The 27,916-nt window shown below is 43.7% G+C and overlaps 1 protein-coding gene across 2 annotated transcripts in view; it reads right to left on the bottom strand.

Moving 5' to 3' along the window:
* The window catches only part of TRABD2B (TraB domain containing 2B), a 627,183-nt gene that overhangs the window by 50,431 nt on the left and 548,836 nt on the right, over positions 1 to 27,916 (bottom strand). The window contains exons 6-7 of one of the 2 annotated variants that reach the window (XM_063939588.1): positions 14,012 to 14,251; positions 8,807 to 9,108 (exon numbers count right to left, since the gene is read on the bottom strand). In XM_063939588.1, the coding sequence (XP_063795658.1) occupies positions 9,054 to 9,108; positions 14,012 to 14,251 (295 nt within the window). In that variant the 3' untranslated portion in view covers positions 8,807 to 9,053. Of the gene's footprint in view, positions 1 to 8,806; positions 9,109 to 14,011; positions 14,252 to 27,916 lie in introns of those variants that run through there. The other variant, XM_063939587.1, reaches the window with a different exon arrangement.

Here is a 27,916-nt window from a genome sequence, read left to right as displayed (position 1 = left end):
ATACATTTCAAGTTGTTATTAGAAATTCTACAACACACCCTAATTCATGTGTAATCGCTTAAAGATGTCTTTCCGCGCTGGAAAGAGATGCAATTATGTTTAAACTATTCCACACAGATCAGAACTATGTAATTCTAAAGAGAAACCTGGACATTATTACATGCCAAACAAGGCAAATCCATCCTAAATTGCTAAAACCAACTCTCATTTACAAAGACAATTTGTTTGGGTGGTCTTGTGTGGGATTTAAAACAAGATTACAAGCAAAGCATCTTCTCTACAACAAAAGCCCAGGTTCCTGAAAACATCCCAGAGCAATAGGATTACATGGAGATGATTTTTGTCAGCAAGCATCCTAAGCATAACGGCAATAATTCAATTATAGCCAGACAAAAGAACGCAGTTAACCAGAAAATCCTAATGTTGCAGAAGGAAGTAAATAATTATGAAAGCCAAATATTATATCTAAAGGCCCCGATATATTAGCGATATATTGACGCAATTTTCTGGTCCCCCGGCGGCTGGGACGGGACATTGGGAATATTAAACAAGTTCAAGTCTGCAATTAATAATTTCCCCAATTGTCGATTTCCAGTTGGGTCTTGGAATTGGGGAAACAGGGCTTATACTGTATGTATGCAAAGCTGTATTATCCATAAGGCTGACTAGGCTGAAGCCTAGGGGCCCCGCAGGAACTAGGTGCCCGTAATTTCAGTGTCTGTGTGGCTACTGAAAGTGTAAATGACGGTATAAGCTCTGCTTCCCTAACGTCAGCTGTAGTGGGGTAATAGCATGAAGTGCTGAAGGGGGCCCGAAATACCTGAAAGCCTAGGGGCCCGACCATGGGTTATTTTGGCTCTGGATGTATGGGGGTCCTAAGAAGATACAAATCCAATCCTCAACTATAACTATACTAACTTCTAAGGGGGTTTATTTATTAGTGGTGGAAGTGGGACTCAGAAAAACAGAATTCTTAATGCTGATATCAAGACAACATATGTGTGTATATATATATATATATTTTATATATACATATATATGTGTATATATATATATATATATATATATATTTTATATATACATATATATATATGTGTATATATATATATATGTATGTATATATATATATATATATATATATATATACATACACACACATACAGGTTGAATATCCCATATCCAAATATTCAGAAATACGGAATATTCCAAAATACAGATTTTTTTGAGACTGAGATAGTGAAACCTTTGTTTTCTGTGGCTCAATGTACTCCTCAAACTTTGTTTAATACAAAAAAGAATTAAAAATATTGTATTAAATGACCTTCAGGTTGTGTGTATAAGGTGTATTTGAAACATAAATTAATTGTGTGAATGTACACACACTTTGTCTAATGCACAAAGTTATTAAAAATATTGGCTAAAATGACCTTCAGGCTGTGTGTATAAGGTGTATATGAATTATGAAACATAAATGCATTCTGTGCTTAGACTTTGGTCTCATTGCCATGATATCTCATCATGGTATGCAATTATTCCAAAATACGGAAAAATACGATATCCAAAATACTTCTGGTCCCAAGCATTTTGGATATGGGATATTCAACCTGTATATATAATTTTTTTCCGTTGGGGTGTGGTGAATGGCACTATCATTTTGTGATGGGCGCTGGTAAAGGATCACAAAGGGGTCAATTCTATTCGGCAACTAAAGAATAGCGCCGGGAATTAGCTCCCGACGCTATTCAATTCAGCTAAAGCTAAGTCGGCGATGTCCCGTTCTCGCCGACTTAACAGGTAGTTTTGTCGGGAGAACGGGCATTCTCCGACTTAACTACCCGGCGCGAGGCTGATTCCCGACAGAATCAGCCTCGCGCCGGCCGCGAGGCAGCACTTTTGTCGGGTTTCTTCTCTCATCCCCCGGGGATGAGAGAAGAATTCCCGACAATTGCGGGCAACTAGTAGCAGAATTGAATAGCGTCGGGAGCTAATTCCCGGCGCTATTCTTTAGTTGCCGAATAGAATTGACCCCAAAGTCCATCTCTGACTATGTTCTACCCACAGAAACAGAGCCACTAACCTCATAAGGAGGTGGACTTGCTATTATGGCCAAGTTCCAAAAAATCCAAGCTTTTCTGAGCTATGTGGAAGATTTATCAAATCTTAAAAAAAGAGATCTAATGGAGAAGTTACTCATAGCAACCAATTTCTAGCATAGTCTGTAAAATGACAGAAGCTGACTGATTGCTATTGGGCAATTTTTGCACGTTCTCTCTGTCCGAGATTTAATAAATCTCCCCCTAATGCCGTCTACACACGGTGCGATGCAGGCTAACGGCCGATATTGACTACAGGTATATTGTGCCCGAAGGCATGAACCTCCGATATATATATGGTATCCGGACTCCAGGTCGACAACAAAAAGGTCGACACACCTTAGGTCGCCGCCAATTGGTCGACACACCTTAGGTCGACGTGGACAAAAGGTCGACAGGAACAAGGTCGACATGGAAAAAGTTCGACATGAGTTTTTCACGATTTTTTTCTTTTTTTGAACCTTTTCATACTTAACGATCCACGTGGACTACGATTGGAACGGTAATCTGTGCCGCGCGAAGCGGTAGCGGAGCGAAGGCACCATGCCCGAAGCATGGCGAGCGAAGCGATCCATGCGAGGGGACGCGGTGCACTAATTGGGGTTCCCGGTCACTCTACGAAGAAAACGACACCAAAAAAACATTAAAAACGCATGTCGACCTTTTTCCATGTCGACCTTGTTCCTGTCGACCTTTTGTCCATGTCGACATTTTGTCCATGTCGACCTAAGGTGTGTCGACCAATTGGCGTCGACCTAAGGTGTGTCGACCTTTTTGTTGTCGACCCTGAGTCCCAGACCCTATATATATTGTCCCTGCCTGCACACTGTATTTTTCCTTGCGATGCATAGCAAAGTGTTACCGCACTGTGAAATATACACTGTGTTTTCTATCGATATGGACTATACAGTCCATATCTGCAGATATATCGCACCGTGTGTAGGCCCCTTTAGTTAGAAGGGCCAGACTATAGGCCCCTTTGAGAATAATGGGGACTGCTGTCTGCTTTGTTAGTCTGTGTAAAGCTGCGTACACACCTTTAGGCTGATTGGGTTAAAACTCCCGATCAACCCAGCAGTGCGTCCCCAGCTTGACCCCCTGTCAGCCGGCTGCGAGCGCTGTGCACACTATGCTAGAACTATCTCTGTGTGTACAGGCTTCTATGGGATAGAGATAGGGGCGGATTGGGAACAAAAAGCGGCCCTGGAAAAATTTGTACTAGTGGCCCCACTTGTACTAGTGGCCCGACTTACACCAGAGGTGTAAGGTCTAGCCATGGGCCATGGCAGCAGCACCCTCCCCCCAAGACTTTCCAGATAGTGGGGATGTCCAGCATCAGGGGGAAGTTATAAGGAAATAAAATTAAATATTATGAGCACATTATATGATACACCTTTAGAATTTAGGAAACTATATCATTCTTTAGAAAGATATATTTTCTTGCTTATTACACCAACTAGATCATCTGCAATCACAGGCTAAGTGGCAAAGTCATTTTCATATACTGTATGCAAATTGTTTGGCATCTTATTCATTATGTCTATAAATAGGACCACATGTCCTCAAACTAAACAGGCCCCGCGGGTGCGCCGGCCCACTGGGAATCTTCCCTGTATTCCCTATAGCCGATCCACCTCTGGATAGAGAGGTCCGGCCGACAAATATTAAACAGCACATGAGATGTGATCTCCAGATCCCGGATGTTGCAGGAGCATTATCTAAGCTGTTTCTCGGCTAATGCTCCTGCAATGGTACCTCATACACAGTGATAAAGATGGAAGCCATATTTGTTCATAGGACTCCATTTTGATGTGCGGTGGGGTGAGGCAGAGCCTTTCCTGTCATACCATCGTATACCCAGAGTTTTGACTATATAAAGTATATGATAAATACAAACAATTTATTAGAAATATCTTCTTTGTATTATTCTAATCATTTTTATAGTCAAGACTCTGGAGTAAACAGTCTATGGCAGGTATCTATCTTTTTAACACAGCTCTGATCAAAACTTACTAAATTTCCAGCAGTATATATATACCACTGTACCTGTGTATAATGCCCACATGCACCCTTTGGCTCATATATTGTATGTAAATCTGGCTCTGGTACCAGCCAGTGCCTCCTGAGCCATTTACCTCACTGCACGTCCCTGATGAATACCTATACAATCGTCACGCCATTCACCTGATATTGAGTGATCATGCCGAAGATTGTATACTGTAAGTGTGTACCCAGCTTAGTGCAGGAGATACTGTACAGCTTCTCTTTCCTGCATTAGGTATCTGTTAAATAACATGGATACTGAAATCGTGCAGAAAGTGCCATTTCCGCATAATTTGGGGAGGAGAAAGACATTGATAAATAGCCCCCAAAAGAAGTGAACTAGCAACATTTTTTAGAGGATTAGCCCACTTGAAATGGGAAAATGTAAGTGGGTGGAATGAAGTAAAGAACATATTATTATCAGTCAGAGGATATGACTAACATAACATTGCAACGGACAGTAACTTTAATGTGAATTTTGCAGATATTTGTTTAGAAGAAAGGACTGAAAAAGTAAGATAAACCGTCTAATTTTTAACAAGAAGCAGCTCATGTCTATAGAACGCTGCTACGACTGTTTATCTAGGACAAACAACTGGAAACAACAGAAATACATTATCCCACTATGTACACAGCTGGCAGTATACATAAACACGGTGTTGTGTCGCCCTGAGAAAAGGGTCTATTAAGGACAGTTCCAAGTGCTTGCATGAAGTGCTGACTATCTGGAAGACAGAAAAGTCTGCAGCGGCAATGCAGACAGACATTATTTATACTGACCTAGACAGGCCTATGGAGACCTAACCAGGCTTGTCAGTACACAGCTGCCTTGGGGCAACTAGAGAATACGAATTGCACATGTAATTGTGATACCCTGAAACTGCAGCCCAAATCAACTGTGGCACTACAGGTGCCAGCATGACTTTAATAAAAGTAAAATGTTTGCTGGAGTTGCATAGCACTGTGCCAGCAGCCTACGGCTTGCAGCACAGAAGGAGTTAACAGCACAGCTCATAGCTATACAGATTAGTCTGCAAAATGCAAAGGGCATGACTCACTCATTTGCAGACTCAGAGCGGGAAACACAGAGCGGGAAATCCCAGATAGAATGTGTACCTGGGAATGCAGGGTTATAAAAAGGTTGTCCTGCAGCAGCCTAGAGAGAGGACAGTCAGTGAGGAGAGTGAGCAGACAGTGAGGTGGATTTAGCCAGAAAGATGTAGCCCCAGTGAGGACTCCCCACATGTTTAGGTGGGGAGTGATGCCAGCCACAGCAAAGCACTTGATGACAGAGGGAGACATCGCAGTGTAAGAGCAGCAGTATGCAGAATCCAGTGAAAGGGTGATGCCAGGAGAAAAGTGTGCTAATGGTGTGAGTCTCAAGAGGTATCTGGGTGAAGTGGTCGGAAGCCACGTGGCGTGAGTAAGCGCCCCCATGGAAAAGTATCTCGAGAGGTATCTGGGTATAGTGGTCGGAAAGCCACGCGGCGTGAGTAAGCGCCCCCAAGGAAAAGAATCCTCGCTAAGTAAGAGAGAGAGAGACGGTCACCTGATGTGTAGCACTACTGGTCACAGAATGCCCTGGTACGTAATGCTGTTTGCCATGTATATGCTGCTGCGACTAAGCGATGCGCTGGAGGAGGTGCCCTGATGTGTGATCCACTGTAACTTATGCTTTGTGCTGGAGGAGTGTTCACAAGTTATCCCTGCAATATCCCTGTTTGATGTTTAAATAAACTTTATGCTGTTTATCTGAGATGGCCTGGCGCCCAATTCTTTATGCGCTGCACCGACACCTGTAGTCCACACCCACAATGTACTTGTAGTTAAAGACCTGATTCTTCAGGGGACCCTCTGGTAACTGTGCCTGAACCCATGACAAGCCGGGGCAAGGTAAGGGTGATGTACTATACACAGTGACTGTAGATCTTGCATACCTAATACAGGTGGGCTATTACATTTGGCGTTCACGAACAGGATACGAGCAACCATGGTTACCAACGTGGGGCTCTAAGGGCAATATTTGTGGAGGTGGAACTCATGTAACAGGACATCGGGACTATGCAGTGCACCCGGTCGGAGCAACACCCTTGGGGGCACTGTGTTTGGCCATTTTTGAGTGTCCGAAAGAGCCAAGGATCGCAAGGGGAATGTAGTCCCCTATATCTATTTTCCTAAAGTTGGAGAAACTTGTTTAATGGGAGGGGCCCACGAGAGCCACCTGTCTCTTTTGACCCAGACGTGGGGGGAGACAAGGGCAGGCGAGGGCAGGTTCTCTGTGTTTGGCGCAATTGCCACAAGATGTCTGGAACATTTTACTATCACATGTGACTCTGGACTGTAATTCATTTCAAAACCGCAACAGAATATGTGATTTGTATGTAATGTGATGTTTGACATGCCATGTTTTCCTGAATATGTGATTGTTGTTTTTTCTGTCACATGTACTGTCATTATATGTTATGTTGAAAACTGCTGTTGCGTGAGGACACGCAAGATTTCAGCAGGGGTGCATGCGATACCCTGAAACTGCAGCCCAAATCAACTGTGGCACTACAGGTGCCAGCATGACTTTAATAAAAGTAAAATGTTTGCTGGAGTTGCATAGCACTGTGCCAGCAGCCTACGGCTTGCAGCACAGAAGGAGTTAACAGCACAGCTCATAGCTATACAGATTAGTCTGCAAAATGCAAAGGGCATGACTCACTCATTTGCAGACTCAGAGCGGGAAACTGAGAGCGGGAAACACAGAGCGGGAAATCCCAGATAGAATGTGTACCTGGGAATGCAGGGTTATAAAAAGGTTGTCCTGCAGCAGCCTAGAGAGAGGACAGTCAGTGAGGAGAGTGAGCAGACAGTGAGGTGGATTTAGCCAGAAAGATGTAGCCCCAGTGAGGGCTCCCCACATGTTTAGGTGGGGAGTGATGCCAGCCACAGCAAAGCACTTGATGACAGAGGGAGACATCGCAGTGTAAGAGCAGCAGTATGCAGAATCCAGTGAAAGGGTGATGCCAGGAGAAAAGTGTGCTAATGGTGTGAGTCTCAAGAGGTATCTGGGTGAAGTGGTCGGAAGCCACGTGGCGTGAGTAAGCGCCCCCATGGAAAAGTATCTCGAGAGGTATCTGGGTATAGTGGTCGGAAAGCCACGCGGCGTGAGTAAGCGCCCCCAAGGAAAAGAATCCTCGCTAAGTAAGAGAGAGAGAGACGGTCACCTGATGTGTAGCACTACTGGTCACAGAATGCCCTGGTACGTAATGCTGTTTGCCATGTATATGCCGCTGCGACTAAGCGATGCGCTGGAGGAGGTGCCCTGATGTGTGATCCACTGTAACTTATGCTTTGTGCTGGAGGAGTGTTCACAAGTTATCCCTGCGATATCCCTGTTTGATGTTTAAATAAACTTTATGCTGTTTATCTGAGATGGCCTGGCGCCCAATTCTTTATGCGCTGCACCGACACCTGTAGTCCACACCCACAATGTACTTGTAGTTAAAGACCTGATTCTTCAGGGGACCCTCTGGTAACTGTGCCTGAACCCATGACAAGCCGGGGCAAGGTAAGGGTGATGTACTATACTCAGTGCCATGCAGATTGGCATACCATATACCCGTGGGTATCACATAATTGCTGAGTGTCTTCCGCTTCAAGGAGCGAAGCTTTCTGCGTGCGATCCCCTACACCACCACTCCCCCAACTCAATAGGTTAAATTTTTCGGAATTGCCATTGACATGGCACATGAGTCCAGATGTTGTTTTAAAGGTCTACCTCCACAAACAGAACAAGTGACCCAGATACAATGCCATTGCCAGAAAACCTCAAGAAAGATGTCTGACACTAGGAACCACACTAAAAACAATTCACCTGAAGAGGTAACCAGACCAAAGACACCAGCTGAAATGTGACTACAGATGCCTTTAAGCTACCGTTTTCTATTTAAAATTATGGGGGAGCTCTATCAACTCTTGGAGAGAGACAAAGTAGAGAAATTGCCCATACCAACCAATTGGCTGCTGTTATTTTACAGGCAGTTCTAGGAAAATAACAATTGGTTGGTATGAGCAACATCTCCGCTTTATCTCTCTCCACGATTTGATAAATCTTCCCCTATGTGCTATGGTAATGTTTTAAAAGGACTCCACTTAGCAGAAGTCCTTTATATCGTTGATCAAATTGGCAGGAACACTCCTGGTTGAAATTAAGTGGAACACCCATGTTAGGTCTACTTAGGACCAACTCACCTCATAAGGTACCCATCCTACAAGTCTGCGGGGTCACCAGTATCCCGGGACTCTGAATACACATCCCATTCCATCTGGGAGGGTAACGCCGGCTGCTAAGCGTTTAGAACCCTCTGTCCACTATTTTGTAGTGATAAGCTATTTTAAAGATTTTACTTAGTGAGTATGATATTATAATAAAAATCTTTGTCTTCCACCTTACTCTTTTTGAGATATTGGGCATCATCTTTGGATCATGAATGTGCGTACCTATGAACACATCAGCATTGACAAACCAGAAGAAAGACTCAAACTGTGTTGAAGGGAATTGAACTCTTGAATTATTACACAAAGAGTAAGGACCTCTCATATTCTATAGGTGATTGCAGCATTTTAGAAAATTTTTTTGTATTTAAAGTGCGCGGGGGCACCAGTAACAACAAAAAATAAAAATAGCAGCCTGTTGTAGGTTGGAGATATCGTGCTGATACGTAGGAGTTTTACAAACCTGAAACGTTTTACCAGAGACCATCATAATCACACATCGCCCCATTTGTAATATAATATTTAAAGCGTGTGTCCATGTTGCTTTTTTGGGCTTACACGTATTTATGCTCATTTCCCGTTAAATATTAAGCACAAACATGTGAGCTGGTTGGACTCTCAACAAGATCCATTGCCATCCCGTGCAGGGGCTGATCAGAACATTTGCAGAGCTTGATGACGACAGCGGCCATTTCTCAAATACTTTCCACTGTAAAAAGAAAAACAGTGAACATAAAAAAAAATAATAAAAAACCTCAGCTGAAAGCAGTTTTCCCAACTGGAAACCATTACGCTCACAGCTGTCTCGCTTGATAAATAACCTATATGATGTGAGAGAGTTTTAGAAAATAGTAAAAACACTCAAATGATCAGAACACGTTAAATGGAAAAAGACCATTGAGACTTCTCTGTAGTTAGATCTGTCAAAAAAATGCTGTGTTCATTAAAAATAGAAAACATGAGCAGTAGTGCTTTACAACGCTACTGACACCACATAGCAAATGTATTGCACTGTTCTAAGTAATCAGTCACTGTACCCACTAGTGCCTACAATCCAAATTCCTTTCCACGCAAAGAAACACACACACAGACACGCAACACACTAGGGTCCATTTGTGCCAGAAGCAGTTATGCTACCAGTACGGTTTTGATTGGTGGAACCAAAGCACGCAAACACAGGGAGAACATAACAATTCCAGAAAGGGCCTTTTTTTGGGAATTGAACACAAGACCCCAGCACTATAAGGCAGAAATGTTGATCACTGTGCCGCCACGGTGATTTATGAGCAAGTGTGTTATGGTGAGGTTTATTTCAGTAGGTTAAAATAATTATTAGCCAATAATATGGTCAACTTTGCTTTGTTAACAAATTGCCTAGAAATGATCTCCCAAAAAGTGTGGTAAGACTAAGTACCTTGAGTCCTTGTGAAGTAAAGCACTATATAAATATAAATAGTTATTTTTATTATTAAGACTTATTTTTGCATCGAAGATAAACACACTGTGATCTATCCCTTTGAACACGTGATCATACGGTTTTGCGGCCACCAAAGTTAAATGTGTTTAGACAACTAGAAATTAATCTTAAAAGAGACAGAAAACAGGATATGAATCCTTCTGCTAATATGTAGCAGAGAACACAGAGTGTATTCATAGCTTACTCTACAGCCTACCGTTCACTTTCACAGGTATTGTTTACATCATGGAAACACCAATGGAATGAATGGGCCATTGAAATAAATGGGAAAAGATCACTGGTGAAATCATACTTATTAAACTGACTGAAATCACTACACATAGCATGAATTTGAAGGAAAATTGTTGTCTACTAATAGAACTCAAAGCACTTTATATTATTGCAGAGAGTGTAGGCAGCCATTTTGGGCATGCTCAGTTGAAATTCTACGTAATCAGTCACTGCATCCATTATAGCGTACAATTTTAATTACCTACCACACAAACACAGACAGAGAAAGCCACACTAGGGTGCATTTGTTGCTCAAAGTCAATTATGCTACCAGTATGTTTTCAAACTTTGTGAAAGGAAACTGAGGCGCCTGGAGCAAACCCACCCAAACATGGGGCGAACATCATACAGATAGGACCTTGGTGGGACCTCAGTGCTGGAGGTACAAATGTTGACCACTATATCACCATCATACCACCTTGGTAATTTATGGCCAAGTGTGTTATTAAGGGTAAATTCAATTATATTAAATTCAGTTGAATATATTTGGACAAATAAAAATTATTCTTAATAGAGACAGAAAACAATATATGAGTCCTTCAGCTAATCTGAAGCAAAGGGAGACACAAAGTGTATTCATAGCTGACTCTACAGACTACTGTACCTCTAGTTCTTTTTCATATGTATAGTTTACATCATGGAAAAACCAATGTAATGAATGGGCGGTTGAAAAAAAATGGGAAAAGATCACTGAGTAAACCGTGTTTATTAAACCGATGGAAAGGATTAAAAATAGCATGAATCTGAAGATTTTTTTAAATAACATATCAGATAGCTTGAACAATTAATTCATTTTTCTTTTGGGGAAGGGGGGGGGGGGGGTGATTGGTGTCGATTTTGAGCTGGGGAAAACAACCAATAGTAGAGTTCCCACCAACATATCTATCATTCTCCTTGAATATTAGGACTATACATCAAGTATACTGTAGGTTCTATTTTGAGACTGTCTGAAATGGCTTTATACAACTGCAGCAGATTAAACCACTCACTTTGAGCTTTTCTATAGTAAAAAAAACCTAACATTTTAGCCAGATTTTTTGATAGTTCATGCTGAAAATGTAAAGCGTCAAATCCGCCATATGGCAAGAAATGAGCTCACCGCAAACTCCCGGTTAGAGTCGTGCCGTCTGGCTTTAAAGAGGAAATTATTTTTCTATGTTAATGAAAAGGTATCACATTCCATCTCTGTTATGGAAACAGATCTGATTCATACAGGGAACTTTACCTTTCAGATGCAGTCAGAGGAAATTAAAAGTTTAGTTGTAATGGCAACATTTAGCAATTTTAAATGGACTAAGAAACATTGGGGGTCATTCCGAGTTGTTCGCTCGTTATTTTTTTCTCGCAGCGGAGCGATTAGTCACTAATGCCCTGCGCAATGTCCGCAGTGCGACTGCGCCAAGTAAATTTGCTATGCAGTTAGGTATTTTACTCACGGCATTAAGAGGTTTTTTCGACGTTCTGGTGATCGTAATGTGATTGACAGGAAGTGGGTGTTTCTGGGCGGAAACTGGCCGTTTTATGGGAGTGTGTGAAAAAACGCTACCGTTTCTGGGAAAAACGCGGGAGTGGCTGGAGAAACGGAGGAGTGTCTGGGCGAACGCTGGGTGTGTTTGTGACGTCAAACCAGGAACGACAAGCACTGAACTGATCGCACTGGCAGAGTAAGTCTCGAGCTACTCAGAAACTACACAGAGAAGTCTTTTCGCAATTTTGATAAGCTAAGATTCACTCCCAGTAGGCGGCGGCTTAGCGTGTGCAAAGCTGCTAAAAGCAGCTTGCGAGCGAACAACTCGGAATGACCCCCATTGTGTGACTATATGATATAATGGATTGTGCGAACATATGGTATAATGGATTGTAATGGATTGTATGACCATCATATGATATAATGGATTGAGAGACCAAATTATATAATGGATTCTATGACCATAGGATATAAGGGATTGTGTGACCATGTATCATGGTTGAAAGAGTAATACTTGCATCAAGATCCAATTTCATTATTATTATTATTATTATTAGTAGTAGTAATAATAATAGTAATAACAGCTATTTATATATCTCACATATTTTCCGCACTGCTGTACATAGAATATTTCAGTATTTCACATCATTTCTAAGACCACCCCTTAATTAATTGAAACAACTAAACTCTTTTTCTAATATACAGTACTGCTTGGTTTAGCTACATATGCATCATAAATGAATCATTAGAATGAATGCACATCAGGACTGTATATTACCTATTACTTAAAAATGCCATTAAATATGTACTTTTCTGCAGAAATGTAACAGGAAAGTGCATAGTGCACCCCATGAAAATTACAAGACCCCAAAAAAGTGTCGCTCCATGTAGAAAAGGGCTAGAGGCGCGTAAATCAGGGACTGCACCTGTAAATCTATGTTCTCCATTCCGTTATCTCACTGAAATAATCACATCCCGTGAAACAAAGTCTTGCAGCTGCAAAAGTTGGCGCAATCATAAACATAAATCCATAGACTGCAAGGAACACCCCCTGATCCACCAATTCCACCCATCAGAATTAAAGCCAAAAGGTCGTACTTTAGATGTTATTCCATGCTTGCTGTGTAAGTTGTGAAAGTACTGTAAGTTCACTAATGTTACCTTCCACGTTTGTCACAGTCACTTCCGTCTCCACTACCCCCCCCCCACCCCCCACCCCTTGGAGTGAGGGCTCATCTGCCTATTCACACACAAAGCTCCCTTTGAATATATACTGCCAGTAACGCAATGGTACATTTCAATATTTCCTGCAATGTCTTCCCAATACCTTCTGCCTCTATGATAATGCTCCCTCACCAGCAGCTACTGCCTCTACCAGTGCTACCTAAGTGCACAACACAGAATCATTTCCTTCTCAACCATTGCTAGCTCATAGCTTCTCATAGTGCCATCATTCTTTCCATCAATCTTGTCTCACAGCATATCATAGTATCATCCATGTCTCCAACAATGATGTGTCACAGTACGTTATGGTATGATTGATGTCTCCACCAAATCTGTTTCACAGCATGTCATAGTATTAACATTCTTTCACTCAATCTTGCTTCAAAGCATGGCACAGTATCATCGATGTTTCCACCAATCCTGTCTCACAGTATGGCATAGTATCATCATCTTTCCACCAATCCTGTCTCACAGTAGGTCATAGTATTGGGTGATATTCAGTATGCCGGCTGTTGGGATCCCAGCGCTCAGTATACCGGCACCGGAATCCCGACACCCGGCATACCGACAACTATTTTCCCTCTTGGGGGTTCACGACCCCCCTGGAGGGAGAATAAATAGCCCACAAGGGGCTTATTTGCGCTCGCCCAGCTGCCGGTATGCCAGCGGTAGGGATCCTGGCGCCGGCATACCATACTACACCCCATAGTATCATCATCTTTCCACCAATCCTGTCTCACAGCATGTCATAGTCTCATGATCTTTCCACCAATCCTGCCTCACAGTATGTCATAGTCTCATGATCTTTCCACCAATCCTGCCTCACAGTATGTCATAGTCTCATGATCTTTCCACCAATCCTGTCTCACAGCATGTCATAGTCTCATGATCTTTCCACCAATCCTGTCTCACAGTATGTCATAGTCTCATGATCTTTCCACCAATCCTGACTCACAGCATGTCATAGTACCATTGATCTCCTCACCAAGCTTCTTTAGCCTACATTAAAGATGGACAATTTCTCTCTGTCTTTGTATATCTTCCTAAAATAAAATTTGCATACCAAAAATCTATATAAAGGGATCTGCCAAGGTCTACATGGAATTCCAAGAAATACTGATACCCCAATTCTGCAGACATTCCATATTAAGGGAATACAGAATAATTACAAACCTGTCATCCAAGCGGACCCAGAGGTCATTAAACTGCCGCCTACGCTGGTTTCTGTGGTATTTCCGGTGCCAGTTGCTCTGTTTCCCAAATTCTTCCAGCTGGCTAATACTGTCTGGTAGAAGGAGGTGAGGTGGCAGTAGCTCATCATCTGAATCTTCAGGGAAAGATGATGTGAAGGGCATGTGGTCAAAGTACCTCAATGAAGGGGCATCTGTCACCAGCTCATCAGCTGTGTTTGTACTGAAAACAAATAAAATAAGACAATAAATTGATTTTTGAAAGAGGCAATTCTCCTGTTCTCACAGCCGTGTGATATGCTCGCTTAGACATATCCATATTACTGTTTACGTGAGCTAGACACAATGAACCGTACAAAAAATAAATCTAAAAAATGTTGCCCAATTTGGGTTTCTGTAATAAGCTGCTTTTAATAGTAGTCAACCGGCTCCTGGACACCTGCATCTGGAGAAAGTTGGGAACAAATCTACTGTGACAGGGACAGTATGAACATACCTGGCATGGAGATAGAACAGCAGGGTGGTTGTAAAGAATCCAGGCCAGGTATTCTGTGTGGTCAAGTCTAAGAAACAGCAAGCCTGATTGCAGACACCTGTCAGCTTGTTTTAAAAGGTGTCATACAGAAGGAACAGGGCTCCTGATGGTGAACAAGTCGCCCAAGTGATAGGCCAGGGGGTGGTTACTGTTAGGGGTCCTGAAACTTATTGGGCTCTGGAGAAGTTACACCCTGTTTGCAAAAGACCTGCTGTGAACTGCTATGTGACCTGTGCCTTGGTCCATTGCCGCGGACATTGAAGAACTGCCTGTCTGTGGAAACTGTGGAAAATAAACCTTTCATTTGGAACTTTTACCCGATGTATGCAATCCTTGTAACACTAGATACCGTAACCGTACACCAATAGAAGTCAAGTATGTAGTGTATTGTATAAACCCATAGGGCAAATGTTCAGTTGTAGCATTATGTAGTTACAGTTCCGTGAATGCACTCAGTTTTATGCAGAAGCGCACGGATTTGAGGACGGGAGGTGTTAGCGGAATTCTCCATGACATGAATCAGCAAAGGCTAGACTTCAAAGTGACGATTCAGTATTTCCTCATGGACAAATTTGCTAAACTAAGTGTATAATTTTTTTGCGGTAACAGTTTAAATGACCATGCATACCAGTAGGGAGTCACAGCCTAGGGCAGGGGTAGCCAACCCTGGTCCTCGAGAGCTACCAACAGTTCACGTTTTCCAGCTCACCTAGCAGGTGCACAGGTGCAGTCATTACTAACTGACACATTTTAAAAGATCCACAGTTGAGGAGACCTGGAAAACGTGAACTGTTGGTATCTCTTGAGGACCAGGGTTGGCTACCCCTGGCCTAGGGCATCCTAAGCATATTCTGGGCGCTGAACTTGTCCCTGGTCCGGCAGAAAGCCACCCGTAAAGCTGCCTGGAGCGTCCTTTGCAGCACCAGGTGGTGCAGGACAGCTGGGCGGGAGGGGGGGGGGGGGTCTGAGTTGAGGTCCTTTCTATATTTTGCTCCGAGGACTAAATATGTTTAATTACACCCACGGAACACAAAGCAATATTGAGTCATATATCTTAATTAACTCCCACGTACAAGCTTTAGGCATTAATTGCCTATTTTTGATAATATATGTCTGCCACTAATAGGTTTGTAACGTCAGCACAATTTTATCGATTATGTTCTCTACCCAAAGTCTGTCTACCAGATGCAAGCACCAAGAGCTGGCCTGTAAATGTATCACTTGTTCTTGCATGATTACGCATGTGGTTGTGTATGTTAGCGAGGGTCAAAATGAAAATATGAAATGTATTATATGACATATGTCAAGGTTTCAACACTTCACCTTACAGTATTTATATGACACAAATCAATCTTGCTTTCCACTTATAATCATAAAAAATCAAAACGTGTTTCAAAAGTCTTACATTAATAGCTTACACTCTGTGCACCTTTAATCTCATGACTAATTCAAACCCGATGTCATTCTGTTTATAATTCTCCTTCAGAATGTTTCTTACTAAATCTTAGATCAAGGTATTAACACTCATGGCTTAGGCTCATGTCTAACACTCATACTGTCAATTCAGTCCCACTTTGGTCTTACATTTATTTCTCCCTAAAGATAATCAATTACATGTGTAACGGAAAAAAATAAATGATTGCAATAGGACAAGTTAGCCGGATCGCCTTTTCCTGATTGTATTTCGATTTTTTGGGAAATTTGTATTTAGATTTGATCATAAACATTTTTGAACAGTACTGCCATATTATGGCAATGGGGGTTGATTCTCCAAGTTAAGATACAAACTCTAAAATCATATTACTAATTACTAATATAACCTTAGTTCGGTAGTGTAGTGTTAGTGGCTAAGTATCATAAGTCGGTCTTGGTAGATTTAAAAACAAGGAAGGCTAATGGGCCCTACACATTTACCGATTACACTGAAAGATATGAACGATCTCGTTCCTTAATGAACGAGATATCGTTCATATCTTTCAGTGTGTATGCACCAGCGATGAACGATGCGCGGCCCCTGCTCGTTTATGCCTGTAAGCCAATATTGACAATATCGGCCACATTAGCATGCAGGGCTATGGGGCCAAGTGACCAGGGGTGTGAAGTTTTGGGGCCAAGTGACCAGGGGAGTGAAGAAACTTCACTCCCCCCGTCACCACCTCCCCCGGCTGCTGGGTCATCCTCGGCGGCCAATCGGCCAGTGTGTAGGATCCTTAAGTCTGCAACTTATACTCACAGTGCGACTATCATTAGCAGGGTGATCTATCAGGCCCTGGTACATAGCAAGGGGGGGGCAGGGTCAACCATGAGTGGGTATGGCCATGCCTCGCTTCAGTATCAGGGGCCCTTTGTACTTGCCTTGTGCCCCTATGGAGGGTAGCATAGCCACGCAATCTTGGGGACATGGCTACACCCTTTTTACAGCTCCAAGCACCCAGGCAGGGTAGTATCTGAGTATTTTATACCCATCTAACCCCCCCCCCCCCTTCCTGGTTATGAGCGCTCATAGACTAGACTTGCTTTCTCTTTCCAGGAAGTTCTCTACCACAGCATACAGGCCTGTTTATCAGAGGCTTGCAGGCTTATGTACATCAAGCAAGATACACCCCCCCCCAATATTATATATTCAGGAACTGCCAATGTTTCTGTATGGCAATAGGAACGCGGTCCTACCCACCCCCCTTAATTATCTCCCTTCCTCTCCAATCACCCACACTGCCTTGCAGAGCAGCAATGGCGTACTATACCTCCCACCTTTCCAACTGTGTGACGGACATGTCCGTGAATACAACAGTGGGACAAAGTTCTGAAAATACTGGCTTGCCACGATCAGGACAGTTTGGGGATACAGGATGAGTGTCCAACCAAACAGGCCGCTGATCCCTTTTCTACGGATACCAGCAAACCAACATATTACTTATATATGTACATGGAAAGTACACTCTCTTGTTTCTAAATATCAGGACATAAATTACAATCATATAGGGGGTCATTCCGATTTGGTCGTAGCTGTGCTAAATTTATCACAGCTACGATCACCCTAGTCCGCCCCGCATGTCAGTCCGCCCCCCCCCCCCCCGCACAACCGCACAAGTACAAAAGCATCGCACAGCGGCGATGCTTTTGTACTTGAAGAGTAACTCCCGGCCATCGCAGCTCCTGCGGCTGGCCGGGAGTTGCTAGTCGCTACCCTGGGCCGCAGCAGCTGCGTGTGATGCAGCCACTGCGGCCCGCCCCCCGCATAGTCCGGCCACGCCTGCGTTGGCCAGACCACACCCCGAAAACGGCGGCTAAACGCCGCCATGACGCCTCCTCCCGCCCAGCGTCCGCCTCTGCCTGTCAATCAGGCGGAGGCGATCGCTAGGTAACGACGGCCTTCGGCTGTCTGGCATGTGCTGGCGCACTGCGGCACCACGCATGCGCAGTTCTGACCCGATCGCTGCGCTGCTAACAACTGCAGTGTGCAATCAGGTCGAAATGACCCCCATAGTCCTCACCAAGTCTACGGGGCTCAATCATCATCGGGGGCCAAGTCTCAAACTCACCGCACGTTGTGGTGGCAGATACTTAACTACCAGAGAGATTCAGTATTGCTCCAGTGCTGGGCAGCTGTTCCGAAATGTAGCTGTCACCGCGATCATTATCACTGCTGCAATTCCGGCCGACTGGTTACGCACGCACATAGACAAAGGTTGCTCTGTACCGTGCCAGTGGAGGAGTCTGCACAGATCCCGTTTCGCAAACCCAGGACCTCCTTTCCATAGGAAGGAGCAGGGATCCGAGATCCAGCGCCATCTGTAGAGCAAACTATATACTAGGCCCTAATATTGAATGGGTCCATTTCATAAATCCTGCGGAAACTAGCATTTAATAACAAGTAATGAATGTGCCCCTATATACCAGAACACTAACATATACATATACTGCAGATACAGCTTAGGTTTTAGTTTCCATTAAATTGCAGTGTACTTTTTAGTAAAAGACTAACAATCTTGAAAAACCAACATTTTAATATTAACTAACAAGACTTAAGCTGGCCATACATTGGCCCAGATTTAACAAGCTTTGGAGAGTGATAAATTGCCCAGTGATAAAGTACCAACCAATCAGCTCTTAACTGTCATTTTTCTAACACAGCCTGTGACATGGCAGTTAGGAGCTGATTGGTTGGTACTTTATCACCGTGCAATTCATCACTCTCCAAAGCTTGATAAATATGGGCCTCTGAACGATAATCGTGCAGGTAAGCCTATGAAAGAACTGTCCTAAATGATTATCATTCTGTACATGGACCTGAACGATCATCATTCAAAGCCTGACAATGGCTGGATAATGTTCAAGATCATTTGGTTGTCATACCTGTCCAGGGCCAGACTGCCCATCCGACACTTCCGGCAAATGCCTAATTCAGACCTGATCGTAGATGTGATAAATTTAGCACATCTACGACCAGCTTCAATGACATGCGGGGGGACGCCCAGCACAGGGCTAGTCCGCCCCGCATGTCAGGCCCTACCCCACCGCACAATTACAAAAGCATTGCACAGCGGCGATGCTTTTGTACTCGAAGAGTAGCTCCCAGCCAGCGCAGCTCCTGCGCGCTGGCAGGGAGCTACAAGTCGCTGTCCGGGTCGCAGCGGCTGCGTGTGAGGTCACGCAGCCGCCGCAGCCCGCCCCACGTATGGTCCAGGCACGCCTGCACCCCTAAAATGGTGGCCAAATGCCGCCGGCCCACCCCCTCCCATCCAGTGACCGCCTCTGCCTGCCAATCAGGCAGAGGCGATCGCAGGGCTGAGATGGCCGTAGTTCAGACTTGATCGGCTGCTGTGCGCACAGCAGTGATCAGGTCTGAATTAGGCCCATAGTGCCATTGCTAAGTAATATGGAGGCGTGCCGCGACTCCACGCTCCCCTGACTCGCAGAATGCCTCACGAGCAATTACTGAATGCCCTTTTTACGCTGTGCGTGCCCCGTTGCTAAGCAATATGGGGGTGTGGACTTACGGCACGCCCCAATGAGCAGTGTTCGCGCGCCCCTTTTATGCATACGCCGAAGGTGCAAGAAGTGAAGAACGCACATGGATGCCAGGGCCGTAAAGTAGCCCCAGTCCATCCCTAAACCTGTCTAATCCTCCTGAGCGTCATTCAGCTGACACCAGGCAGTGAATAGCGGCGCTCTGATAACCATGCTGTCGCTCCTGCCCTCATCTATGTTGGCTGGTCATCTACAATAATTGTGCAATTTATGGTCAGCATAACAACCACCTCCCATCTGTCCAGCATTCAGTGGGAAAAGCCTGTTTTCTGGGGCTGTCCTGTTCTCCCACCTGTGGGCTGCAGTGTCCCACAGGGGAAAAGATGGGGAATGGGGAGGTGAACAGAAGACATGGGCACACATCATCTATCTCGGAGAGAGTTGGACACCACCAAACTACCCCCCCCCCCCTCACTAGTGATGCAAATGGGGAGTGAGGTTCCACCGCTTTCCCCAAGGCTCCACCCAATTTTTATGTACTTTACATATGTACATTCCATATTTGAAAGTGTAGCCACATCTGTCTACAGACCTGGAAAGTTTGGTGCATGCCGACAGCAGTCTCTTAATTTGGTACTTTGTATACAGTTCATATGTAAATTATGTGCATGACGCCACCAAAATCAGCACAAGAAATGAATATATAAAAATGTACTCCTTGAATGTTCTAAGGAACATTTGCCATTCATTTGCTTTAAAATCATTACCCGTTGTTTGATTTCTTTGTAGAATTTATTACACCCGTCATTCTTTCCCTTGAAGACTTGCAAGAAGTAATTTAAAAAATGTAGAAAGTCATTAAGTTTAATTTTTTGCAGTATTTATAAAAATTAAATGCACATTTTTATAAACGAAGAAAAAAACACTTTCTAATGTAACCGTTCTGCGGATGTTGAAAATCTGTTAGACAGATCCCAATTAAATCAGAGAAACAAAGATTGTGTAAACACAGTGCGCTAGACAGCCGGGCACTGCACGCTCTGGGACCGGCTGCAACTTAACCCAGTTTATAGAACTTTCATTCAAGAAAGCTTTGAGTCTCCAACTGAGCGCAGTTCACACAGTATAGGAATCCTAATGGTAACAATTAGCAAGCAAATAGTCATGGTTGGTAGACAATGTTCATACAAACGTAACGCTGAGCTCAGACAGCTCCCACTTCACACATACACACAGAGTGTTGGAATTGGGATGAGTGAAAGGTTTATTTACATTACAGGCAGAGTGAGAGCAGGGTAAGACAGTAAAGATGACATCAATTTGCAAATATGTTCCGGTGTGACAAGCCAGGGCTTTAACTGCAGGTTTATGTAAATGGACAGCCTGTCTGAAACACTGCAATTAGAGGTTGTGATTGTATAAGACACATGGTTAGCACGGCTAATACACTTCATGGTCTTTGTTTTTTTTAACAGCCGGAGACCTGGAGCCTTTAATAGTAAACTTGTGAATCTGTTCTGTAAAGTGGAACAGAGGAAATGTATGAAGAGGACGTGGAAAACCTGTACCTGAAGAAACAATAGATAATCACCTGACGCCATCATTTATTAATAACATATAGATGAGACTGGTCTGAGGGGAAGCAGTCATGTGACCGGCGCTCGGAATCCCGTCGGTCACCGTGCCAACGCTGGAATCCCGAGCCCTCAAAATGCCGGCAGTCGTAATTCCTACCCACAAGGTCTACTCCCACTCATGGATGATCCATGACACCCATAGAGTGGGAATAGAACCTGTGACGAGCGCAGCGTTCCACTGCCCCCACAAGGGGCTTTGTTGCGCTACCCCCCTTCCGGCATTCTGCTGCCGGGATCCTGCGGTCGGTATGCTGACTGCCAAGATCCCAGCAGCCGGCAATGCATGCCCAACCCGTTCTGAGTGTATACTGTACGCATGATCCAGGTTTTCACTACTGCTAGTTAAAAAAAAAAATTGTAACAAATAAATTCAATTTAAAAATATATATTCTAAGACCAAAGGATGTTTTAGTTCATTTACTATTGTTGTTGCAGTTCTGAGCTGGAAGTAACAGAAGAAGGAGTGCTTTATATGATGAATGCGGGCCATACAGCTAAGCGCAATTCCCTCTTCTGCCGATGCCGGAGATTAGCAATTATCTTCAAAATCCTACATATTAAAAATTCCCATCTCGCCAATTCCGTTCATTTTTGGGTCAGAATCAGCGAATCAAGGATTTTCCAACATGTTTGATTTTGACAACGACTCAACCCAGTCATCGGCAAAATAGGAATTTGCCGCAATTAATCACAGATGTATGGGCCCTCTAAAATATTGGCACCAAGTAAGGCAGTATTCTCTACCTGCCTCCCAGCCTACAGACAGACAGTGAAGGGCTGTCAGCACGCTGATTGGTGGATGGCTGGAGCTATCTCACTGCTGAGAGTCATACACTGCATGAAAGCATAGGGAGAGAAAGCGCGGGACCGCAGGAGGGTAAGTCCTGATTTTTTTTTAATACGTTCCTGTGGATGGATGGATGGGTGGGTAGGGGCCTCAGTGCATTGCTTTGTCCAGGGCCTACAATGCTGTTAAGGTGGCCCTGATTGGCGAGTGGTATTTCTATACAGCTATTGTGGGTCATCATATACTGGCAGCTGTGATGTCCTTCACTATGTTCATGAAATAAATGAAATGTTCTGGCCCCGGAGATGGTGTTTGTTATCATGAAGTCCATATGCCATTTCCCCAGTAGTTGGGAACACAGCGAGAGATGCAGCACATGCCCCAAGTCTGCCCTCATTTTCTTTTTTTGTAAATAACTTTTTATAAATTCTTTCAGAAAGCATAAAAATGACGCGATGGTTGGTCACATGCTGTTGTAATCAAGTGAAATACTGTAGATCAGAGGTTCTCAAACTCGGTCCTCAGGACCCCACACAGTGCATGTTTTGCAGGAAACCCAGCAGATGCACAGGTGTATTAATTACTCACTGACACATTGTCAAAGGTCCACAGGTGGAGATAATTATTTCACTTGTGATTCTGTGATGAGACCTGCAAAACATGCACTGTGTGGGGTCCTGAGGACCGAGTTTGAGAACCTATGCTGTAGATCATTAGTATCCCTTTCCTACCAAGGTTTGTCTCTTAGGATCACTAATGGTTCTTGAGACAATGTCTACGCAGATTTTAGGGACTTGAGTTATGCTGATAATTTGCTGTTAGAAAACCTACCACTTATATTTGGAGATTTTCACAATAATTAGTCCTTAGGGAAATACAAAAGGTAAAGTGATTTGAATGATATATTTCAGTCCAACTATGGGGGTCATTCCAAGTTGATCGCTCGCTAGCAGTTTTTAGCAGTCGTGCAAACGCTAACAGCCTCCCACTGGGAGTGTATTTTAGCTTAGCAGAAGTGCGAACGAAAGGATCGCAGAGCGGCTACCCAAAAAAATTGTGCAGTTTCAGGGGTATATGCAATTGCGGTCTAATTGCCGAAAATATCGAAAAATGGGTAATTTTCGACACAAAAAACCTGTCGAATTTGATTCGACAATTCAATACAGTACTTTTCGACAAAAAACCTGCCGTTTCATTTTCGACTTTTTTCAATTCGACATTTTTTTCAATTCGACATGTCTGCAATGTTAAAATGCGGCTTTTCGACAAAAGTATATTCAATTGAAGAATGTCGATTCGACAACAGTGCTTTTCGACAGTCATTTCGTCAATTTCATTCCGCCTCATTTTTCTGTCGTGATCTAATAAATTTTTTTAAAAACATGTATTTTTTGGTGCTTTTTTTATTGCTAATAGCATATCTATTTATATTTGAAGGGATTATCTACTTGGTTTGTCTATTTAGGAGCCACAAGTATTATTTAATCAATTTTTTTAAAATATTTTTTTTTTTTTTTTTTTTACTAACTACAATAATATGGAGAGATCAGTGCATGTTTTTCAGTTGGAAGGGGTGTGAAATGGTTAAAAATACTGAAAAAAAAATGCGTGGGGTCCCTCCTCCTAAACATAACCAGCCTAGGGCTCTTTGAGCCGGTCCTGGTTGCCAAAAAACGGGGGACAAAAGACGTAGGGGTCCCCCGTATTTTTAACACCAGCACCGGGCTCCACTAGCCAGAGAGATAATGCCACAGCCGGGGGACACTTTTATATTGGTCAATGCGGCCGTGGCATTAAATCCCCAACTAGTCACCTATGGCCGGGGTACCCTGGAGGAGTCAGGTCCCGGCGGGAGGGTTTCGCCTGTCGAATTGTGTTGAATCCAAAAACGGTCGAATTCCAGACGGAGTTCGACTGCAATTGCATATACCCCTCAGAGTAGCTCCAGACCTACTCCTAGCTTGCGATGACTTCAGACTGTTCAGTTCTGGATTTGACGTCACAAACACGCCCTGCGTTCTCCCAACCACGCCTGCGTTTTTCTTGGAACGCCTGCATTTTTTCGAACACTCCCTGAAAACGGTCAGTTGACACCCAGAAACGCCCACTTCATGTCAATCACTCTGCGGCCAGCAGTGCGACTGAAAAGCTTCGCTAGACCTTGTGTAAAACTGCATCGGCCGTTGTGAAAGTACGTTGCGCGTGCGCATTGCGCCGCATGCGCAGAAGTGCCGTTTTTTTTTGCTTCATCGCTGCGCAGCGAACATTTTCAGCTAGCGATCAACTCAGAATGACCCCCAATAAACCATACAACTATTGTGGTGTGTAAAAAAAAATATATATATATACTATCACTAAAAATTAATGGGAATTTGTGGAAGTAAACAGCAGCACATTGTGCCTCACATGCCAGAACAGCGGTGTCACTTTGCAGCCCTCCATGCCCCCATTGGCCACCTGCAGCCCCCCAAAATGTTTAGGCACTTATGTGCTATTGCAGCTGGTGTTTTCCACCCGGCGGTTTCCCCGATTCTGAACCATGTGCACCACCATCTAGGGTTGGATCATATGACCCGTTCTGCCTACTAGCTTTCAGCAACAAAATGCACAATAAGTATTATATTTACAAACAAAGTGAACATTACATTTTTTTTTAAGGATTCGGGATTCGCAGGAGTCTTTGCAAAGTTTTATTCACTCAAACCACTTGGTAAAGCAGCTGGACCAGTACAAAGCAGATATGTCTTCTACATGCTGGATGAAGGTCTTCATTGCAGCTTCCGGTGACTCAAAACGAATCCCATGCATCTTGCACTTGATTTGTGGGAACACAAAAAAATCGCTGAGGGCCAGGTCTGGACTGTATGGCGGATAACGAAGCTCCTGGATGCGTTCATGGGCTAGAAAATCCATCACTTTCCTGTACTTGTGGGCAGGTGCATTGTCGTGATGGAGAAGGGCACGACCAGCGGGAGTTCATGGACAGCATCTGGAAATGGCTTCTAGCACTTGCAGTAGGCACTGGTTGGCGTACTAGTCCCCAGTCATGGTGTGCTGCTGCATGAGTGGTACGGTAGCTACATGACTAGTATGGCCACAAAAAACAGCAAACATCTGTTTGGCCATGCTGTGCTTATGTCGGAACTTCTGTGGCTGCACACCTCCAACTGGGGTCCACTGGGCCGGCTGTTGTTTGGTCTCGGGGTAGAAACTGTAGATCCAGGATTCATCCCCACTGATGATCTCCCAGACAGAGTTTGAGTGACCACCATCAATCTGGCCGGCATGTTGGCTGATGGGGCACCCAGCGTGCAGAAACCTTGCTCACGTCAATCTTTTCATTGAGTATCATGAGGGTGGATCCCAATGAAATCTAACTCTAACTGAGCCATGTTCACCCTGGTGTCCACCTCACCTATGACTTGCAGGGCACCAACATTGTCCCTCATGATAGCAGACACAGATTGGCTGCAGTGCTCCTCGTCTGAAAAACACTCAAACACAGTGGTTCGGGACGGTGCTTCTTCCCCAAAAGCAGCTCGCAGTCAGTCAAAACTCTCCTGCTGTTACAGACCACTCATGTAGTAGTAGTAGATCATGTCTCTCCAGTGACTTCTGTTGAGCTCCACAATGGGTTTGTGAAGGAAGTGAATGTGCTGACATCTTCGGTGTGCAGAGCTGCTTATATACGGTACTGTGCCTTAACATTTCACAAGAACTTTAGTCAGAGATTACAGTTCACAACCAGACAGTCAGATTGTGTCTATTTACCTATATCCGGAAACTTATTACACACCCCTTGTACTGCTACAGCCACAGGCTATCCTGTTAACCTTCACCTGTCCTCAATAACTGTTCTAGCCATTCTGCAACATCAATCTCCTGCCACTATGAGTGGCCTGCACGAGGAATAGCATTATTAAGCATTCCTGCTTCACTCATACTCCAGCACATACATCTAGCTCAGGGAGCCCTGACCCGAATCCGCAAACCTGTAGTGCTGTGATAGCATGGAATCGTTGTTATGCTGCACAGAATGTTTAGAGACAGCTCTTGATCTCTAGAAGATCAGCTACAGCCATAAGAAATGTAGAATGGAGCCCAGGTGAAGCCTGACATGTCCAGTGCATATAAAAATATTTAGTAGTGGAGAAGTCTAGGTTGCATTCTTCTTTGTTCCATAATTTAAAGTCTTCCTTCCACAGAAGTTGTGAGTTTATAACAAAGTAATATTTATATTTCGGATCCTGATATACTCAATAAAAAGAGAGAATTTAAACAACCTTGCAGCAATAAACAAAGTAATAATTATAATTGAAATGTTGACTTATATTGAATATTATAACATCACAACATAGTTTTTTCTCTTTTTTTTCTTTGGGTTCATTCGGTTCATTATTCAAGGCGATTGGTTTTCAGAAGTGCCCAGCCAGGACTTCTGCGGTGAGTATTCAATTGACATGGGTAGGGTTGCCTTCCACTCTGCTCAGCCCTGCCCAATGGTGGCTTTCCCACTAGGCAGATGCCTAGGGACGGCACCAGCTCTGGGCAGTACAGCGGGCCTCCCTCAACAGCAAGCAAGACAGAAATTCTTCCAACGCTTCTGTGCCTTTCAGTTATGGTACTGTCAGTGTTCCATGGTGCCAGTGCCAAAACTGAAAGGCACAGAAATGTTGGAAGTATTCCTGCCTCGTTTGTTTATTCGCCAGGAAGGGCACCTTCTGGTGGTCTTATATGCTGCTTATGTGGAGGCTATATTAAAGTTAAATATATATTTATATAGATCATCCAATGTGACGCACCTCAACCTTTTTTCAGATAAGCCATTGACTTTCCAAGACTAGAGAGTTGGGAAGTTTGCATTGCCATAAAAAAGTGCTTTCCCTCACCCCCTGGCTGATGTCAAGGGAAGCTGCTTTGCACGTAAATATATATATATATATATATATATATATACAGTTGTGCTCATAAGTTTACATACCCTAGCAGAATTTGAGATTTTCTGGCCATTTGTCAGAGAATATTAATGATAACTCACAAACTTTTCTTTTACTCATGGTTTGTGGTTGGGTGAAGCCATTTATTGTCATACAACTGTGTTTACTCTTTTTAAATCATAATGACAACAGAAACTACCCAAATGACCCTGATCAAAAGTTTACATACCCTGGAGATTTTGGCCTGATAACATGCACACAAGTTGACACAAACGGGTTTGAATGGCTACTAAAGGTAACCATCCTCACCTGTGATCTGTTTGCTTGTAATCAGTGTGTGTGTATAAAAGGTCAGTGAGTTTCTGGACTCCTGAAAGACCCTTGCATCTTTCATCCAGTGCTGCACTGACGTGTCTGGATTCTGAGTCATGGGGAAAGCAAAAGAATTGTCAAAGGATCTGCGGGAAAAGGAAATTGAACTGTATAAAACAGGAAAGGGATATAAAAAGATATCCCAGCAGTGTTCAAACTCTAATTAAGAAGTGGAAAATGAGGGATTCTGTGGAAACCAAATCACGGTCAGGTAGACCAACAAAAATTTCAGCCACAACTGCCAGGAAAATAGTTCTGGATGCAAAGAAAAATCCACAAATAACTTCAGCTGAAATACAGGACTCTGAAAAAAAGTGGTGTGGTTGTTTCAATATGCACAATAAGGAGGCATTTGAAGAAAAAATAAGATTTTACTTACCGGTAAATCTATTTCTCGTAGTCCGTAGTGGATGCTGGGGACTCCGTAAGGACCATGGGGAATAGACGGGCTCCGCAGGAGACATGGGCACATTAAGAAAGAATTTGGATTCTGGTGTGCTCTGGCTCCTCCCTCTATGTCCCTCCTCCAGACCTCAGTTAGAGAAACTGTGCCCGGAAGAGCTGACAAGGAAAGGATTTTGGGAATCCAGGGTAAGACTCATACCAGCCACACCAATCACACCGTATAACTTGTGATAACTTTACCCAG

The sequence above is a fragment of the Pseudophryne corroboree genome, chromosome 9, assembly GCF_028390025.1.
Source record: "Pseudophryne corroboree isolate aPseCor3 chromosome 9, aPseCor3.hap2, whole genome shotgun sequence".
Taxonomy (NCBI): Eukaryota; Metazoa; Chordata; class Amphibia; order Anura; family Myobatrachidae; genus Pseudophryne; species Pseudophryne corroboree.
The sequence above is the reverse complement of the archived record's forward strand: the minus strand, read 5'-3'. Positions and strand labels throughout refer to the sequence as shown.